The 21,644-nt window shown below is 45.3% G+C and overlaps 1 protein-coding gene across 1 annotated transcript; it reads right to left on the bottom strand.

Annotated features, from left to right (window-relative positions):
* Positions 1-9,538: 9,538 nt before the first annotated feature.
* On the bottom strand, positions 9,539-17,879 carry LOC142185520 (major histocompatibility complex class I-related protein 1-like). Its single transcript, XM_075260948.1, has 5 exons — positions 17,861-17,879; positions 17,349-17,606; positions 16,359-16,634; positions 14,362-14,634; positions 9,539-9,669 (listed from the first exon to the last, which is right to left on the bottom strand). Exons 1-5 carry the CDS (start codon positions 17,877-17,879, stop codon positions 9,539-9,541), a joined length of 957 nt encoding a protein of 318 aa, XP_075117049.1.
* Positions 17,880-21,644: the final 3,765 nt, after the last annotated feature.

Below are 21,644 nucleotides of genomic sequence, written 5' to 3'. Positions count from 1 at the left end.
AGTAACTGCAGAGGTCATGGCCCTACAGTCGCTCTCCTACACCATGGAGAGGGTGATGGCCCCACAGTCGCTCTCCTACACCCAGAGAGGGTGATGGCCCTACAGTCGCTCTCCTACACCCCGGAGAGAGTGATGGCCCCACAGTCGCTCTGTTATACCCTGGAGAGGGTGATGGCCCCACAGTCGCTCTGTTATACCCTGGAGAGGGTGATGGCCCTACAGTCGCTCTGTTATACCCTGGAGAGGGTGATGGCCCTACAGTCACTCTGTTATACCCTGGAGAGGGTGATGGTCCTACAGTCGCTCTCCTATACCCTGCAGAGGGTGATGGCCCTACAGTCACACTCCTACACCCTGGAGAGGGTGATGGCCCTACAGTCACTCTGTTATACCCCGGAGAGGGTGATGGCCCTACAGTCGCTCTCCTACACCATGGAGAGGGTGATGGCCCCACAGTCGCTCTCCTATACCCAGAGAGGGTGATGGCCCTACAGTCGCTCTCCTACACCATGGAGAGGGTGATGGCCCCACAGTCGCTCTCCTATACCCAGAGAGGGTGATGGCCCTACAGTCGCTCTCCTACACCCCGGAGAGAGTGATGGCCCCACAGTCGCTCTGTTATACCCTGGAGAGGGTGATGGCCCTACAGTCGCTCTGTTATACCCTGGAGAGGGTGATGGCCCTACAGTCACTCTGTTATACCCTGGAGAGGGTGATGGCCCCACAGTCGCTCTGTTATACCCTGGAGAGGGTGATGGCCCTACAGTCACTCTGTTATACCCTGGAGAGGGTGATGGTCCTGCAGTCGCTCTCCTATACCCCAGAGAGGGTGATGGCCCTACAGTCGCTCTCCTACACCCCGGAGAGAGTGATGGCCCCACAGTCGCTCTGTTATACCCTGGAGAGGGTGATGGCCCTACAGTCACTCTGTTATACCCCGGAGAGGGTGATGGCCCTACAGTCGCTCTCCTATACCCCAGAGAGGGTGATGGCCCTACAGTCGCTCTCCTACACCCCGGAGAGAGTGATGGCCCCACAGTCGCTCTGTTATACCCTGGAGAGGGTGATGGCCCTACAGTCACTCTGTTATACCCTGGAGAGGGTGATGGCCCTACAGTCACTCTGTTATACCCCAGAGAGGGTGATGGCCCTACAGTCGCTCTCCTACACCCCGGAGAGAGTGATGGCCCCACAGTCGCTCTGTTATACCCTGGAGAGGGTGATGGCCCCACAGTCGCTCTGTTATACCCTGGAGAGGGTGATGGCCCTACAGTCGCTCTGTTATACCCTGGAGAGGGTGATGGCCCTACAGTCACTCTGTTATACCCTGGAGAGGGTGATGGTCCTACAGTCGCTCTCCTATACCCTGCAGAGGGTGATGGCCCTACAGTCACACTCCTACACCCTGGAGAGGGTGATGGCCCTACAGTCACTCTGTTATACCCCGGAGAGGGTGATGGCCCTACAGTCGCTCTCCTATACCCCAGAGAGGGTGATGGCCCTACAGTCACACTCCTACACCCTGGAGAGGGTGATGGCCCTACAGTCGCTCTTCTATACCCCAGAGAGAGTGATGGCCCTAAAGTCGCTCTGTTATACCCTGAAGAGGGTGATGGCCCCACAGTCGCTCTCTTATACCCTGGAGAGGGTGATGGCCCTACAGTCGCTCTCCTACATCCCATAGAGGGTGATGGCCCTACAGTCGCTCTCCTATACCCTGGAGAGGGTGATGGCCCTACAGTCGCTCTCCTATACCCTGGAGAGGGTGATGGCCCTACAGTCACACTCCTACACCCTGGAGAGGATGATGGCCCTACAGTCGCTCTCCTATACCCCAGAGAGGGTGATGGCCCTACAGTCGCTCTCCTATACCACAGAGAGGGTGATGGCCCTACAGTCACACTCCTACACCCTGGAGAGGGTGATGGCCCTACAGTCGCTCTTCTATACCCCAGAGAGAGTGATGGCCCTAAAGTCGCTCTGTTATACCCTGGAGAGGGTGATGGCCCCACAGTCGCTCTCTTATACCCTGGAGAGGGTGATGGCCCCACAGTCGCTCTCCTACATCCCATAGAGGGTGATGGCCCTACAGTCGCTCTCCTATACCCTGGAGAGGGTGATGGCCCTACAGTCGCTCTTCTATACCCCAGAGAGAGTGATGGCCCTAAAGTCGCTCTGTTATACCCTGAAGAGGGTGATGGCCCCACAGTCGCTCTCTTATACCCTGGAGAGGGTGATGGCCCTACAGTCGCTCTCCTACATCCCATAGAGGGTGATGGCCCTACAGTCGCTCTCCTATACCCTGGAGAGGGTGATGGCCCTACAGTCGCTCTCCTATACCCTGGAGAGGGTGATGGCCCTACAGTCACACTCCTACACCCTGGAGAGGATGATGGCCCTACAGTCGCTCTCCTATACCCCAGAGAGGGTGATGGCCCTACAGTCGCTCTCCTATACCCCAGAGAGGGTGATGGCCCTACAGTCACTCTCCTATACCCCAGAGAGGGTGATGGCCCTACAGTCGCTCTCCTATACCCCAGAGAGGGTGATGGCCCTACAGTCACACTCCTACACCCTGGAGAGGGTGATGGCCCTACAGTCGCTCTTCTATACCCCAGAGAGAGTGATGGCCCTAAAGTCGCTCTGTTATACCCTGGAGAGGGTGATGGCCCCACAGTCGCTCTCTTATACCCTGGAGAGGGTGATGGCCCCACAGTCGCTCTCCTACATCCCATAGAGGGTGATGGCCCTACAGTCGCTCTCCTATACCCTGGAGAGGGTGATGGCCCTACAGTCACTCTCCTACACCCTGGAGAGGATGATGGCCCTACAGTCGCTCTCCTATACCCCAGAGAGAGTGATGGCCCTACAGTGGCTCTCCTATACCCCAGAGAGGGTGATGGCCCTACAGTCGCTCTCCTATACCCTGGAGAGGGTGATGGCCCTACAGTCACTCTCCTATACCCCAGAGAGGGTGATGGCCCTACAGTCGCTCTCCTATACCCTGGAGAGGGTGATGGCCCCACAGTCGCTCTGTTATACCCTGGAGAGGGTGATGGCCCTACAGTCGCTCTGTTATACCCTGGAGAGGGTGATGGCCCTACAGTCACTCTGTTATACCCTGGAGAGGGTGATGGTCCTACAGTCGCTCTCCTATACCCTGGAGAGGGTGATGGCCCTACAGTCACACTCCTACACCCTGGAGAGGGTGATGGCCCTACAGTCACTCTGTTATACCCCGGAGAGGGTGATGGCCCTACAGTCGCTCTCCTATACCCCAGAGAGGGTGATGGCCCTACAGTCACACTCCTACACCCTGGAGAGGGTGATGGCCCTACAGTCGCTCTTCTATACCCCAGAGAGAATGATGGCCCTAAAGTCGCTCTGTTATACCCTGAAGAGGGTGATGGCCCCACAGTCGCTCTCTTATACCCTGGAGAGGGTGATGGCCCTACAGTCACACTCCTACACCCTGGAGAGGATGATGGCCCTACAGTCGCTCTCCTATACCCCATAGAGGGTGATGGCCCTACAGTCGCTCTCCTATACCCTGGAGAGGGTGATGGCCCTACAGTCGCTCTCCTATACCCTGGAGAGGGTGATGGCCCTACAGTCACACTCCTACACCCTGGAGAGGATGATGGCCCTACAGTCGCTCTCCTATACCCCAGAGAGGGTGATGGCCCTACAGTCGCTCTCCTATACCCCAGAGAGGGTGATGGCCCTACAGTCACTCTCCTATACCCCAGAGAGGGTGATGGCCCTACAGTCGCTCTCCTATACCCCAGAGAGGGTGATGGCCCTACAGTCACACTCCTACACCCTGGAGAGGGTGATGGCCCTACAGTCGCTCTTCTATACCCCAGAGAGAGTGATGGCCCTAAAGTCGCTCTGTTATACCCTGGAGAGGGTGATGGCCCCACAGTCGCTCTCTTATACCCTGGAGAGGGTGATGGCCCCACAGTCGCTCTCCTACATCCCATAGAGGGTGATGGCCCTACAGTCGCTCTCCTATACCCTGGAGAGGGTGATGGCCCTACAGTCACTCTCCTACACCCTGGAGAGGATGATGGCCCTACAGTCGCTCTCCTATACCCCAGAGAGAGTGATGGCCCTACAGTGGCTCTCCTATACCCCAGAGAGGGTGATGGCCCTACAGTCGCTCTCCTATACCCTGGAGAGGGTGATGGCCCTACAGTCACTCTCCTATACCCCAGAGAGGGTGATGGCCCTACAGTCGCTCTCCTATACCCTGGAGAGGGTGATGGCCCTACAGTCACTCTCCTATATCCCATAGAGGGTGATGGCCCTACAGTCACTCTCCTACATCCCATAGAGGGTGATGGCCCTACAGTCAGGCTCCTACACCCTGGAGAGGGTGATGGCCCTACAGTCACGCTCCTATACCCCAGAGAGGGTGATGGCCCTACAGTCGCTCTCCTATACCCCGGAGAGGGTGATGGTCCTACAGTCGCTCTCCTACACCCTGGAGAGGTTGATGGCCCTACAGTCACGCTGCTACACCCCAGAGAGCGTGATGGCCCTACAGTCACGCTCCTACACCCTGGAGAGGGTGATGGTCCTACAGTCGCTCTCCTATACCCCGGTGAGGGTGATGGCCCTACAGTCACTCTTCTACACCCCGGAGAGGGTGATGGTCCCTTAATTCCTGTCCTACACCCTGAAGAGGGTGTTGGTCCTATAGTTTCTGTTGACCCAACAAGCATGGAAGTCTGAGAGATGAGGAGCCCTGTAAAGTTGAAAAGCTGGATTTTGGCTCACATATGGGTATACCCAGCAGGGGAATCAGACTGAGAAGGGGCTGAGCATTGAAGCCTGGAGAAATCTAGATGCACCATCTTGGGTGCAAAATGGCAACTTGGTTCTCAGTATATGGGCAGTAGAAGGGCATTGCCATCAAACCCATGGGAGGTAGCCAAAGACCCCTTGCACCAGCCAGGCAGCTGAAGACCATTAGTGTAACACATCTACAGTAACATTTTCTGCTTCCAAATTGTTCCAAGTCATTCAATGTTATCAAAGATACAAAATTCCAACCCAGTTGTAACTTCTAAGTCCAACACCCGGACATGCATCCTAGCAGTTCTTATCATACAATACAGAATACCATACATTATGCACGTTCCAGCTATTATCCTTCTGTTACTGAAACACAATGAAGTCTAAAGATGTTATCACTGAATATAAATAACTATTTCAGAGTGCCCCCTGCAGGCGACTCTCATTTAAGCTCCAAGTTCCCATAATCAGGAAGAATGTGACCAAACCAGATACAGGACCGGTATCAGGATATAGGAGGTTGGATGGATTTTCTATGTTGCGGTTTGGAAATATCATGACAAGAACCAGTTCTCCCACTTGTAAATCTGGCAGTCCTGGAAGAGATATTATTGAGAGCAGGGATCAAATTAACTGCAATTGGGAGAAAATAACCATGTGAAATAAACAAAAATTACAGACAATAACTTAATCACATTTTTGCTAAAATTGTCATAAAAAGATGAGGTTGATGTGGAACAATTCATCAGTATTATTAAAGGAATGTGCATTGTCCAAAATATTTTTGTTCTACATTTATCTGGATAAAAAAAAGTCCTTATTGTGGTCAGGTTATCTTCTCATACATGTAGTGTCCTCCTGATAACCAACCATGATGTCCTTATTGTGGTCGGGTTATCTTCTCATACATGTAGTGTCCTCCTGATAACCAGCCATGATGTCCTTATTGTGGTTGGGTTATCTTCTCATACATGTAGTGTCCCCTCCTGATAACCAGCCATGATGTCCTTATTGTGGTTGGGTTATCTTCTCATACATGTAGTGTCCTCTCCTGATAACCAGCCATGATGTCCTTATTGTGGACAGGTTATCTTCTCATACATGTAGTGTCCCTGCCTGATAACCAGCCATGATGTCCTTATTGTGGTCGGGTTATCTTCTCATACATGTAGTGTCCTCTCCTGATAACCAGCCATGATGTCCTTATTGTGGTCAGGTTATCTTCTCATACATGTAGTGTCCTCCTGATAACCAGCCATGATGTCCTTATTGTGGTCAGGTTATCTTCTCATACATGTAGTGTCCTCCTGATAACCAGCCATGATGTCCTTATTGTGGTCGGGTTATCTTCTCATACATGTAGTGTCCTCCTGATAACCAGCCATGATGTCCTTATTGTGGTCGGGTTATCTTCTCATACATGTAGTGTCCTCTCCTGATAACCAGCCATGATGTCCTTATTGTGGTCGGGTTATCTTCTCATACATGTAGTGTCCTCCTGATAACCAGCCATGATGTCCTTATTGTGGTCGGGTTATCTTCTCATACATGTAGTGTCCTCCTGATAACCAGCCATGATGTCCTTATTGTGGTCGGGTTATCTTCTCATACATGTAGTGTCCTCCTGATAACCAGCCATGATGTCCTTATTGTGGTCGGGTTATCTTCTCATACATGTAGTGTCCTCCTGATAACCAGCCATGATGTCCTTATTGTGGTCGGGTTATCTTCTCATACATGTAGTGTCCTCCTGATAACCAGCCATGATGTCCTTATTGTGGTCGGGTTATCTTCTCATACATGTAGTGTCCTCCTGATAACCAGCCATGATATCCTTATTGTGGTCAGGTTATCTTCTCATACATGTAGTGTCCTCCTTATAACCAGCCATGATGTCCTTATTGTGGTCGGGTTATCTTCTCATACATGTAGTGTCCTCCTGATAACCAGCCATGATGTCCTTATTGTGGTCAGGTTATCTTCTCATACATGTAGTGTCCTCCTGATAACCAGCCATGATGTCCTTATTGTGGTCGGGTTATCTTCTCATACATGTAGTGTCCTCCTGATAACCAGCCATGATGTCCTTATTGTGGTCGGGTTATCTTCTCATACATGTAGTGTCCTCTCCTGATAACCAGCCATGATGTCCTTATTGTGGTCGGGTTATCTTCTCATACATGTAGTGTCCTCTCCTGATAACCAGCCATGATGTCCTTATTGTGGTCGGGTTATCTTCTCATACATGTAGTGTCCTCTCCTGATAACCAGCCATGATGTCCTTATTGTGGTCAGGTTATCTTCTCATACATGTAGTGTCCTCCTGATAACCAGCCATGATGTCCTTATTGTGGACAGGTTATCTTCTCATACATGTAGTGTCCCTGCCTGATAACCAGCCATGATGTCCTTATTGTGGTCAGGTTATCTTTTCATACAAGTAGTGTCCTCCTGATCACCAGCCATGATGTCCTTATTGTGGTCAGATTATTTTCTCTAAGTACACCTTGACTGAGTTTCTGAAAAGTTCCAGACCATAGAAGGTGTAGTCCTGGATCTCTCCTGATCAGAGAGAGAAGTAACTTTTTGTTATTATGCCCTTTTCTTTATATTTTCACTTTATTTTTCATGTTCTAGAAAACCCCTTTAAACACGAGCTCTGTAGAATATCTTTGTCTATCATTGTCCTGTTATCAGTATTATGAGGAAGCTTGAGGTTTCATTTTCAAAAAGTTTAAGGCAATCGTGTGTCGCCCTATAGTGGCAGGAGATGGTTTGCCATGTAATATCTGTTTACCTGCAGGTCCGTATCGATCTGGGAAAAAATATATATAATAGAGAAATGAGATGTTTGTTCAGAACTGTAAGAGACAAATAAAACTTGACTCTTATTCCATTGAACATGGCTTATGCTAGGTTCACATCTGTATTTGGGTTTCCGTTCGCGGGATCCACTTGGGTGTCCTTTCCCATCCATGGATTGAACTTGATGGACATATGTCTTTTTTCAACCGTATTGCACATGTAAATTAAAATACATATGGTGAAATGGACCGGGAAAGATCGGATTCCGATCGGTGATCGAGCAAATTTCATGATTGCGATCGGCTGGTAAATGATCAAAAATCAAATTTTAAAAACGATCCTGAAATTTCAAGATCGGCTCAACCCTAGTGCTGGACAATGAACTATGATTTCTATATTTGCCAGTCCTGGAGTCCAAAGGACTGTCCCTGTGCTGTTATTGTTAGCCCTCAGGAGCCCATGGATTGCCAAGACCGATTTTATCTGACTGGGTGAGCCACATCCATCTTTTGTTACTACATATCCATGGCAGACTGTATTAGAGCATACACAGTAATAGTTATTCCATATAAAAGTCAAGTCAAGGAAACCAATTCCCTGCATCTTTCTTGCCCATCGGCAGGTTCAGGCTGTATTTTAAGAAATGTCATTGGTTTGAGGTCAAATACCTTTTGCTATATAGATAGAAAAAATCTACACCGGAGTGTATTGTCCAAGTCTAAATAGATATTCTTTCGGCTTACATCCTATTCACAAAACTCTAGGCAACTTTTTATTGCAAATGGATCAGTGTCCGCTATTGCACTTTGCATCACTTGGTTTGCATTACTTTGCATTGCACAGTTACAATGTGAACACAACCATTGCACTTACCACCGTCATACACACAGTCTCAGGTGCAGGTGGATTTGCATTAGAGCTGACATTCATGTAAAGTACTGTATAATGTATATGTTTTACCACTTATTCTGCCCAGTCATACAGGAGCCTTTGGATACTTTTAGCATACATTGTACATGTCCGGAATATTTCTAGGCATAAATGCTGAAAACACCACACAGATATTGTAAATGTAGCTTTATAGAGTAAGTAAAAGCCAATCAATAATATACAAATAATCTCTTAGAAACACCATAGAATAACATGAACTTTACAATCTAAGATGCATCATTTATCTGTACAGGTTAAAACTAGAAGTGGACGAACCTCTCAAAATTTGTTGTGTTTTGGGTTCAGGAGCTTATATTGGCTTAAAACATAGTATTGGACACTGTCAGGGCTCCTAGGACTATATATCTATAATACATAGTGCATGACACTGTCAGGGCTCCTTGGAACCTATCTATAAAGCATAGTGTATGACACTGTCAGGACTCCTAGGAACCTATCTATAATACATAGTGTATGACACTGTCAGGGCTCCTAGGATCCTATCTATAATACATAGTGTATGACACTGTCAGAGCTCCTAGGAACCTATCTATAAAACATAGTGTATGACACTGTCAGGGCTCCTAGGATCCTATCTATAAAACATAGTGTATGTCAATGTCAGGGCTCCTGGGATCCTATCTATAAAACATAGTGTATGGCACTGTCAGGGCTCCTAGGAACCTATCTATAAAACATAGTGTATGACACTGTCAGGAGCAGAGGATATAAACTCCAACCCTAGCTATACACTGCGCTGACATGTAAATACAATATATACATATATAGGTTGATTGCTACATGCACAGAGAGGAGACAACATTGTCACAAGAACTAAAGGGCATTGTACTGCAGCGTTCTGGACCACATTTCATCCCTCCAGGCTTTCTTAAAGGCACCCAGGGACCATTTGCTGTTTGGTGACCTTCATTTTAATAGTGTTCAATGATGTCATGACAATCTCTCTACTTCTCCATCAGTCTCATTTACTTGGACATTGATATCATTGACTTCTGCTTTTTGCAAAGGACACAGAACCAAACACTATAATAACTATGATGAGGATGACGGCCAGGCAGATAGCGATCACTCCCCCAATAGATGGCCTGGTAGGAGAACTGCTTAGGGAAATACCTGCAAAGAGAAAGTAGAATGTTTTTGTTTTTTTTGTTAATAATATTTTTATTAGAAATTCTTCATAAAAAAAGGGGAAGGGAAGGGAGGGGGATGGGGTATATAAAGGGGAGAGTCCGATTGTACACGCCTAGGGGAGGTTGGGAGTAGATCAAAGAGAAAAATCATACTGTATTAAACATATATCTGTGAAGATACGGTAAAAGTTATGGATTTGACAAGAAGTTCCTCATATGGAGATTATGGGAATCTAACCAACGTCTAAAGCTGCAAAATACAGTCCTATGAAAAAGTTTGGGCACCCCTATTAATCTTAATCATTTTTAGTTCTAAATATTTTGGTGTTTATAACAGCCATTTCAGTTTGATATATCTAATAACTGATGGACACAGTAATATTTCAGGATTGAAATGAGGTTTATTGTACTAACAGAAAATGTGCAATATGCATTAAACCAAAATTTGACCGGTGCAAAAGTATGGGCACCTCAACAGAAAAGTGACATTAATATTTAGTAGATCCTCCTTTTGCAAAGATAACAGCCTCTAGTCGCTTCCTGTAGCTTTTAATCAGTTCCTGGATCCTGGATGAAGGGATTTTGGACCATTCCTCTTTACAAAACAATTCAAGTTCAGTTAAGTTCGATGTCGCCGAGCATGGACAACCCGCTTCAAATCATCCCACAGATGTTCAATGATATTCAGGTCTGGGGACTGGGATGGCCATTCCAGAACATTGTAATTGTTCCTCTGCATGAATGCCTGAGGATTTGGAGCGGTGTTTTGGATCATTGTCTTGCTGAAATATCCATCCCCGGCGTAACTTCAACTTCGTCACTGATTCTTGAACATTATTCTCAAGAATCTGCTGATACTTAGTGGAATCCATGCGACCCTCAACTTTAACAAGATTCCCGGTGCCGGCATTGGCCACACAGCCCCAAAGCATGATGGAACCTCCACCAAATTTTACAGTGGGTAGCATGTGTTTTTCTTGGCATGCTGTTTTTTTGGACACGATGCATAATGCTTTTTTGTATGACCAAACAACTCAATCTTTGTTTCATCAGTCCACAGGACCTTCTTCCAAAATTAAGCTGGCTTTTCCAAATGTGCTTTTGCATACCTCAGGCGACTGTTTGTGGCGTGTTTGCAGAAACGGCTTCTTTCTCATCACTCTCCCATACAGCTTCTCCTTGTGCAAAGTGCGCTGTATTGTTGACCGATGCACAGTGACACCATCTGCAGCAAGATGATGCTGCAGCTCTTTGGAGGTGGTCTGTGGATTGTCCTTGACTGTTCTCACCATTTTTCTTCTCTGCCTTTCTGATATTTTTCTTGGCCTGCCACTTCTGGGCTTAACAAGAACTGTCCCTGTGCTCTTCCATTTCCTTACTATGTTCCTCACAGTGGAAACTGACAGGTTAAATCTCTGAGACAACGTTTTGTATCCTTCCCCTGAACAACTATGTTGAACAATCTTTGTTTTCAGATCATATGAGAGCGGGCTGTCCGTGCTCGGCGACCATCAAACTTAACTGAACTTGAATTGTTTTGTAAAGAGGAATGGTCCAAAATACCTTTATCCAGGATCCAGGAACTGATTAAAAGCTACAGGAAGCGACTAGAGGCTGTTATCTTTGCAAAAGGAGGATGTACTAAATATTAATGTCACTTTTCTGTTGAGGTGCCCATACTTTTGCACCGGTCACATTTTGGTGTAATGCATATTGCACATTTTCTGTTAGTACAATAAACCTCATTTCAATCCTGAAATATTACTGTGTCCATCAGTTATTAGATATATCAAACTGAAATGGCTGCTGCAAACACCAAAATATTTAGAACTAAAAATGATTAAGATTAATAGGGGTGCCCAAACTTTTTCATAGGACTGTATATGCTGTTTGTGGAGGAAAGTTGGCGACCTGAACGTTGCTCTCAATCCAAATCTCGATTCCTCTTCAGGCACATCTGCCATTTCTCAAAAAGCACTTGACAAACTGATACAATCCTTACATGATCTCAGACTAGTAGATATTTGGAGATCCTTGCACCCCTCCACAAAAGATTACTCCTTTTTCTCCAACCCCAGACAATCGTACCAAAGACTCGACTATTTTTTTTATATCCTCTTCCCTTATTCCCTCTACCACCAAGACACGTATCGAAAACATATCCATCTCAGACCATGCCCCAGTCTGGTTATCCTTAAAGGGATTCTACCATTAAACAACTTTTTTTTCTAATTACCACGTCGGAATAGCCTTAAGAAAGGCTATTCATCTCCTACCTTTAGACGTGGTCTCTGCCGCGCCGTTCCGTAGAAATACCGGTTTTAATCGGTATGCAAATGAGCTCTCCGCAGCAATGAGGGCGGGCCCCAGCGCTGAAAGGCCGATGAGCGCATCCCCATTGCTGCCCAAGAGCTCTTTCCTGCGCCGCCTCCTTGTTCTGCAGCAACTCCGCCTCTTCTGGCTTCTCTTGCTCTTGTAGTTCTATAGAGGAGCAGAGAGAGGCCACCCCAAAATGGCTGCCAGCCGGCTCCTGTATTGAACCGTAAGAGCGCCTACCCAAAAATGGCCGACTCCTGTATTGAACTGCAAGAACGGCTACCCAAAAATGGCCGCCGGCCGGCTCCTGTATTGAACTGCAAGAGCGGCTACCCAAAAATGGCCGCCGGCCGGCTCCTGTATTGAACAGCAAGAGTGTCTACCCAAAAATGGCCGCCGGCCGGCAGCAATTTTTGCTTAGCTGCTCTTGCAGTTCAATACAGGAGCCGGCTGGCAGCCATTTTGGGGTGGCCTTTCTCTGCTCCTCTATAGAACTACAAGAGCAAGAGAAGCCAGAAGAGGCGGAGTTGCTGCAGAACAAGGAGGCGGCGCAGGAAAGAGCTCTTGGGCAGCAATGGCGACGCGCTCATTGGCCTTTCAGCGCTGGGGCCCGCCCTCATTGCTGCGGAGACCTCATTTGCATACCGGTTAAAACCGGTATTTCTACGGAATGGCGCGGCGGAGACCACGTCTAAAGGTAGGAGACGAATAGCCTTTCTTAAGGCTATTCCGACGTGTTCATTAGAAAAAAAGGTAGTTTAATGGTAGAATCCCTTTAACTATGGATCAACTACCCAAAAAAGACTGGTGCTGGAGGTTGAACGAAGCACTTTTAGACAATCCTGAAATAGTCTCAAAAATTAAAGACCACCTCAACACCTACTTTTCCCTGAACGCAGACACCTGTCCTACCATTACCTGGGAAGCAGATCCATCAGTTATTAGGGGGATGTTTATCTCTTTGGCTTCCAAAATTAAAAAAGACTCTCAAGCTGCACTAGACAAAATACTAGCTGCCATTGCCGCTATTGAAAGAATTAGGAAAACTAGTAGGCAAAGACCGTTCAGAGATGATCTTCTCCATCTAAGAGAGAAACTAAAAGATATTATCAATTCCCGCAATATCTTCATTACCAACATAGGTTGTACGCCCAGATAAGGGGGGAAAGCTGATGACCTCATTACTCCGGAAGAGAAAGAGTAAATGCTTCATAAACTCTATCAAGGACAAACATGGCGCACTATACACTACAACGCCCGAAATAGCAAAAGATTTTTTGTCCTTTTATACTGATTTATACAATCTTGATGATAACAGTATGTCCTCGGATGCAAACGCAACGCTAGGCAGGAGGGATGACTTTCTCTCTTCAAGCCACCTACCCTCTCCATACAAGAACTTAGAGACACTTTACTTAGTTTCCCACTAGGTAAGAGCCCAGGACCTGATGGTTTCCCACTTCAATATTATAAAATTTTCCAAAATGAGCTTATGTCACATCTTTCTCTCTCCTTAAACTCCCTCTTCACAGGTGCTAAACTTCCAAGACAAGCGCAAGAAGCGCATGTCACCCTCCTTCACAAGGAAGGCAAAGATGCCACTTTGTGCGGGAGCTACAGGCCTATCTCGCTTCTCAACCAAGATGTCAAAATCTGGGCAAAGATACTTTCCACTCGAATCAAACACCTCATTCCCAAACCGAATGCTGCAGTCTCTGGAAACAACTGAACACTGGAGGTCACGGTGTTGGACCTAACTTAAGAATAAGTTATCAATTATTCAGCCTTGAAAACCCCTTTAAGCAGAGACTTCAGAGTGAATGTCAGTTTGGGAGTGAGAGCATGAAAAGAGCCAAAGAAGTGGAGAAAGAAGCATTTTTTTTCTGCTAAGATATGTTACAAAGTTTCTTATATTCACTTGTCCAATTGAGTTATCCAAAGTTTGTAACTAAATTTAAGAGACCATTTAAATACATTGTTGTAGCCAGTAGGAGGAGCTTGTTGAATGTGTCAGCCTAAAATGGGAGGAGAAAGCCAACTCTGTGGATTAGGAACTGAAAGCTGAAAATTTTAGTAATTGAGAAAATAATTAGATCATTTAATCAATGGTTTTAATGCGCTAACTTAATTAGTGATTTTCATGGATTGCTCGACTTCTCTGGCCTTCGATCTTTCTGAACTGGATTTCTGGATTTTGCCTAAAAAACTATGACATGATTTCTTTGTAGGGCCAATTTTTAGTACTTTTTTTTTGTTTTTTGTTGGTTTCCGTTCTGTAGATTGAGCACCAGGTAATAAGAATTGTAATTTTAAGCTCATGTTCGAATGTTGATGTGTAAGACCAAATCATTCCACTTACCCCAATCCTGTGTAAAATTCACCGGCAGCCCATCATGGTTGACCTTGCAGGTATAAACGTCATCCTCCACAGACGAAACGTTGAAAGACAAAGACGTTAGATACGTCAAGTCCGGGAGTGGCAGGGTCAGCCTTTCCATCGCCTCCTCCGATATGGGTTGTCCATTCTTGTACCACATGATGGAGATGTCCTTAGGGTAATGTCCGTACGCCTGGCAGTAGAGTCTGACCCCACCACTGTCAGTAGGTTTCTGTGTTATTTTCACAACTGGACCTTCAGTTAGAAGGAAAGACAAAGGTTAACTCCATGAGTATGATCCTATGTTTTACCTACCGATAAATCAAGATTTTCGGATAACTAGATTTTTGAAAATTTTGGTGAACAATTTTCAATTTTCCGTATCTATACTGAAATCCTAGAATGTTGTAGCCTCCACTTGTGTTAGAAGTTAGTGATAGAGGGCAATAGGGACCATGTATAACAAATAAGAAGACTAAGGAACAGGAACATTAGGAATTGAGATTTCTAATACAGAATGTAAAAAACACGCAGTCAAATATTTACATTTACATGCATGTTCAAAAACCCAGATTTTTTTTTCTCTGCAGAGATTTTTTTTTTCAGGACTGCCTGTGGTTTTCATTGAGACAACCTTGGGATTGATGAGCCTTTATGATCACTTTTCATTCAGATTTTGAGAGGTGGAATTTAAGCAATTCTGGAATTGTGTTTATTTTTTTTAATGGAATAAATAAATTATTGTTTGGATTTTTACAATTCTGTTGATAACAGGTTTATTTGTTTTGGAGTTTTTCCCCCAATAATAAAGAATTTTCTTTTAGTGTTTTATAAAAAAAATTAAGAGTTCATGAAAAAAAAAAATAATGTTATATAAATTCTAATATTATATATATTGTTATTTTTCAAATTTCTAAACACACTTTAGAATTTTATTTTATTATATTTATTACTTTATAGAGGGGATTTGAGCAAACATTCCTGCTTACATACACTGCACTATAGGCCTAGCGCTTGTTGACTGCCTGTCAAAATGTATTGACAGACAGTCTGACTTCTATACATGTCCTAATAGGTTTCCATACATGGCCTAATAGGTTTCCATACATGGCCTAATAGGTTTCCATACATGGCCTAATAGGTTTCCATACATGGCCTAATAGGTTTCCATACATGGCCTAATAGGTTTCCATACATGGCCTAATAGGTTCCCATACATGCAGGGGTGAACCTTCCCCTTTCACCGCCCGAGGCGAACTACAAGAAAGCCGCCCCCCCCCCCCCCGGTAGGAGGGGGCGTGACCGAGCGGAGGGGGCGTGGCCTAGTGGAGGGGGCAGGGCTTAGAGCCGTTGCCATTCGCAGGCAGAGAGCAGGCACGGAGATGACCTGCTCTCTGCCTGAGCATGCGGGGAGGCTGCTGGACTCACTTCAGGTCGCCTCATGGGAGGTACGGCGCTGCATACATGGCCTAATAGTTTTCCATACATGGTCTAATAGATTTCCATACATGGCCTAATAGTTTTCCATACATGGTCTAATAGATTTCCATACATGGCCTAATAGGTTTCCATACATGGCCTAATAGATTTCCATACATGGCCTAATAGGTTTCCATACATGGCCTAATAGATTTCCATACATGGCCTAATAGGTTTCCATACATGGCCTAGTAGGTTTCCATACATGGCTTAATAGATTTCCAAACCGGGCAGATCTGGAGGCCATAATTATAGACCCCCAGCTGCAAACCATCAGCACCCAATGATAAAGCTGTAGAGTTAACAACGTGATGACAATCCACCCTGAAGATGTCAACTATTGTGGGAGGGCTTTGAAGCCAACCCCACCATGATGTCTCGGCCAGCTTAGTTTGAAAGCTGAACCTTTGGTGATATCACAGGAGATACAATACATGACAATAAGTAAAGTAGTAAGAGAGTCTAATTTACAAATGATATCACCTACAATACCACCCTACCTTTCCTATCCAGCGTGCACTCCCCCAATGTCAGCAGTTCTGTTATATGCGGTATACAATCATTTATTACATTATTCATATCTTCTTCACTAATAGTTGAATTTCCATGCAAATATTCGATCAAGTCTTTATACTCTGGAAGTCCTGCCTCCCATTTTCCGGTCTTCCAGTCAAGAGACATCAAAGGTCTCCCATTGTAATGAAATGTCATAATCACTTCAACCGAGCCATTGGGAAACAGAGTACATCCGTCCATATTCTGCAGAACGTGGTAACCTTGAAACAGGAAAAACAAGTGTGAACAATACACAATGGTGAGTTAGTGGCAGAGTGGCGGAGAATGGACAGAGCTGCTTTTATAACTATTGAATAACCCGTTTCTTTTTACAGGATCCCTTGTGCACAGTTATGGGTTGTCTCAGTGCTAGATTTGGATGTCGCCATTGATTGGCCAATACATTAGATGGAGCCCAATCCAAACAATATTTAATGCAGAACCATGTCAGTAGGGTTGAGCGATCGGGATCGGGAAGGATCAGATGCCGATCAGTGATCAAGCTAATTTCATAAGCATGATTGGGATCGGCTAGAAAATGATCGGAAATCGGATTTTTGAATCTCAAGATTGGCTCAACCGTACTATACAATTAGGGTTGAGCGATCGGGATTGGGACAGATCAGATCCCGATCGGCGATCGATAAAATTTCGGGATCGGCTGGAAAATGATTGGAAATCGGAATTTAAAATCGATCCTGAACTCTCAAGATCGGCTCAACCCTACATGTCAGTTCTTCCTGAGTCCGGTTAGGGTCACATAGAGTAATTTGCAGAATTTGGGACTTTGTCTTTCTGCCCCGGTTCTGCTCACTGATTTGCCCCAGGCTTAATATGGCTAATACGCCCGGGTAACGTATCCTGGATCTGTACTGGACGAAGAGTTTTTCCACTGTATTCCTGCACGTCCCGACATGACTGTACATGGTACTCACCCTCTCTGTAGTTTAGATAATTGATGGTCCTGGTTAGAATGCTTTGCATTGTTCCATAAAATCTGTATTCAATTAAACTGAGCTCCAGTAGAGACCTATTGGCGGCCTTAAACCAGGGCACTCTCCGCTCTACCACTCTGTTGTCGCTGTCAAACCAGAAGAGCGGGATGTCATCGAGTGTCCTGGTGGTGTAGTAGGAAGGAAAGTCAAATGATAAATTGTAGGTGACAGTCGTGTAGAAAAAATGAGAGTGACTGCCTGGAAAAGAGAGAGAATATACAGAGGATATATGATGGTCTGGTTATTATGTATCCATGATATATTATAGGTTCTAACATTTGTTATGTCCCTCTTATGTTCTATTTAAGGGAACCAAGCTACAAAACCTGCACAGCTGCTATACAGCATCTGATCAGCAGAGGTGCCAGGAATCAGACTCTGACCGATCTAATACTGATGGCCCATCCTAATAATAGGACATCAGTGATGTGTACCCAACAATTATCTCTCACCCCACCCATACACATGCATGCTCGTCCATGTGTGTATATATCTGAAATGGGGAGAGGGGAGAAGGCTGCTGCAGAACATCTCTGACAGCAGCCTCAGCTTATCTTCCTGGGAACAAAGGGATGAGGTATGAAATCCAAAATACCCAACCCTTGTCTTCCCCGAAACCTATAGTCTATGGGAGTGAGGTGGTATGGATACCAGTTGGTGTGAGGAAGCTATGTGCAATATGTGAGAGAGAGGGGATGAAGCAGTCTATAGAGGAGGCATGGGGAGCAGGCTGTCAGAAGAGGGGCAATGGTCCATCGTTAGGGGGCATAGGCAGTCTATGAGAAGGGGTAAAGGGGGCAATTTGGGAAAATAAAGAGATTTGGAGCCTGTTTTGTGTGAATGATGGAGAAATCAGGGGCAGTATGTTAAATAGAGGGGAGATATTAGGGTGCAATCTATGAACGGTCACGAGAATAAGGTTGTAAGCAAGAGGAGCGTTGGGAGGAGTCTATAGGAGGGAGGAGTCTATAGGAGGGAGGAGTCTATAGGAGGGAGGAGTCTGAGACACAGCATGGGGAGCAATCTATGAGAGTGGGCGTAGGGGCAGTCTATAGGAGCGAGTAGTCTATGAGAGACAGCATAGGGAGCAGTCTATGAGAGTGCATGGGGAGCAGTCTGTGTGAGAGAGGGCGCTGTATGGAATAGTGCAGAGAGAGGAGCAGTGAGTGTCAGGGCAATAGGGAGCAGTCTGCGAGGGAGTGCCGATATAGTGAGACATCCACCGTACGGTGCGGACATGGAAAAATGCTGCAAAGTAAAAATACTTTCAGAAATAGAAGGGTTAATAGTTACATTTGTCCATTAAAATAAAAATGTTTGTTTTGGTACCGTGTTAGCCAGTGGTTATAAAATATAAAAAACAAAAAAAACTTTGCAAGTCTTCAGTAGGTGATACCTTTTTTAATGGCTAACTCATAATGATGACAGAATATGACGTTTCGAAGCTTTCCTCTGAGCTTCTTCTTCAGATATAACTAAAAAACACTCTGTAGAGGCTGCATATTTATAACTGGACACAGGGCTAGAATTACAGGAGGGAGGGGGGGAAGAGGCTTATTACTATATACTTATAACAACAAACAATCAATTGCCAGATCCCCCAGTTCTTATCTTAATGGCTGTCTTAATGATGTGTATAAAAAGACATAAACCCACGTGAGATGTTCATCCCATTGTCCAACGTCTGGAATAGGGTCATGGCTTTGTACTCATAAATCAGTCGCTGTTTCCTTGATTTAAAGTTCCCTTTTAAGATCAAGATTTTCATGTCATTGATGATGCTGTGGTGTTCCTGGCAAAAATGATTTGGCACGGGAAGATCAGTTCTCTGTTGTTTGATTGTATGGCGATGTGAATTAATTCTCATTCTGAGTTTCTGACCAGTCTCTCCAACATACAGATTTTCAGTGGAACATTTGGTGCAAATGATCAAATACACCACATTATGTGTGTTACAGGTGAACGTACCTGGGATTTTATATTCCCTGTTAGAGTTTGGGATCTCTATCCTGTCAGTGGTCAGTATGTGCGGGCAGGTTTTGCACCTCTTCTGTCCACATGGGAATGTTCCTTTACCACCTCCAACTAACAAAGGAACATTCCCATGTGGACAGAAGAGGTGCAAAACCTGCCCCCACATACTGACCACTGACAGGATAGAGATCCCAAACTCTAACAGGGAATATAAAATCCCAGGTACGTTCACCTGTAACACACCTAATGTAGTGTATTTGATCATTTGCACCAAATGTTCCACTGAAAATCTGTATGTTGGAGAGACTGGTCAGAAACTCAGAATGAGAATTAATTCACATCGCCATACAATCAAACAACAGAGAACTGATCTTCCCGTGCCAAATCATTTTTGCCAGGAACACCACAGCATCATCAATGACATGAAAATCTTGATCTTAAAAGGGAACTTTAAATCAAGGAAACAGCGACTGATTTATGAGTACAAGGCCATGACCCTATTCCAGACGTTGGACAATGGGATGAACATCTCGCGTGGGTTTATGTCTTTTTATACACATCATTAAGACAGCCATTAAGATAAGAACTGGGGGATCTGGCAATTGATTGTTTGTTGTTATAAGTATATAGTAATAAGCCTCTTCCCCCCTCCCTCCTGTAATCCTACCCCTGTGTCCAGTTATAAATATGCAGCCTCTACAGAGTGTTTTTTAGTTATATCTGAAGAAGAAGCTCAGAGGAAAGCTTCGAAACGTCATATTCTGTCATCATTATGAGTTAGCCATTAAAAAAGGTATCACCTACTGAAGACTTGCAAAGTTTTTTTTGTTTTTTATACATTAAAATAAAGTGAATGAAGAAAAGAGAAATGTAAATCTCATCAATAACTGGTGTGACCTTTGCCCTTTGCCTTCCATCACTTGATGTTGAGATCAGGGCTATATCTGCGGGGGCCGGATCATCACTCCCAGGACTCCGCCTCCAAAGGGCAAAGGTGACACCAAATATTGATGGGATTTACATCTCTCTTTTCTTCATTCACTTCATTAACCCTTCTGTTTCTGACGGTATTCGCACTGTGCGGCCTTTTCTCCACACCTACATGGAAGTTTCGCTCTGCACCGTATATATCTCCTATCCCGTCCCGGCCGGCATTCGAGCGTATAATCTCGTATCTCATCACTACTATTCATCTGTGTCTAAGTGAGCCTTTGCTGTAAATCTAATGACATAACTTGCGAGTGAGGATTAGTAATAATCCGGCGAGTGCCATTAACCCCTTCCAGTGTTGACTTTGGCCCTGATCTGAGTTATAAGTAAACGTTCCTTCAATGCAGCGTAGCAGACAGTAAGCTCTAGCCTGACACAGACTGTAAGCAGTTCCTGTAGTCCGCAGACCTTACCTTGTTATTATGGTTGATTTCCCATTCATCTTACTACGTGTATCACGCTGCGCCCTGTCAGCTTCCTCAGAGACGTGACTATGTGTGTTTTTTAAGACGGCCATATTATGACTGCGTATTGCTGGCTGCTAGGATCACTAGCACATGTGGGTGGTCTATGTTTGTATAATACAGTCCATATACTTTATTCCTGCCCTTCTATTCTGTGACTGTACTTTGGTATCCCCCCTATAAGCTTTATACCCTTTAAGTCAGGGGTAGGGAACGTATGGCACTCCAGGTGTTGCAAAACTACAACTCCCAGCATGCATACTAGCTCTGCTGTTCTGGGAACTCCCATGGAAGTGAATGGAGCATGATGGGAGTTGTAGTTTCACAGCAGCTGGAGAGCCAAAGGTTCCCTACCCCTGCTTTAAGTGAAGCCTGGATATCAGGATCACATTGTGCGGGACCATATTTGATATAGGGAAAGGTTCTTTAGGGTCTATAACAGGGTCAGTTTCTGGTCAGGGCTTCAGTTACTTAGGACTGGGCTTGGAGGTGTTTCTTGGGTTTACTAGGTTTTATGTTACAGTATCAGCCCAATGTGTTCCTTACTTAATACTTATCCTAGGGGTATAACTGGAATCACTCACCCATGTTCTGGTTACACCAGTCCTATAGGATATACACGGATATCTTTATACCCAACTGGTAACTCTCACTATGAGCAGCTATGTAATATCAGTATATGTTACACATCATAGGGATATTTCAGTATCGGTAACTTTTATATACTACTCTTGCCTTTGATGCATATACAGATGGTGCAGTTATCCTGAACTTTTGCAATTGGTTAATCGGCTGCAGAGCAAAATCT

The sequence above is a fragment of the Leptodactylus fuscus genome, chromosome 11 (genome assembly GCF_031893055.1).
Source record: "Leptodactylus fuscus isolate aLepFus1 chromosome 11, aLepFus1.hap2, whole genome shotgun sequence".
Classification (NCBI taxonomy): domain Eukaryota; kingdom Metazoa; phylum Chordata; class Amphibia; order Anura; family Leptodactylidae; genus Leptodactylus; species Leptodactylus fuscus.
This window is presented reverse-complemented; position numbering and strand designations above follow the sequence as displayed.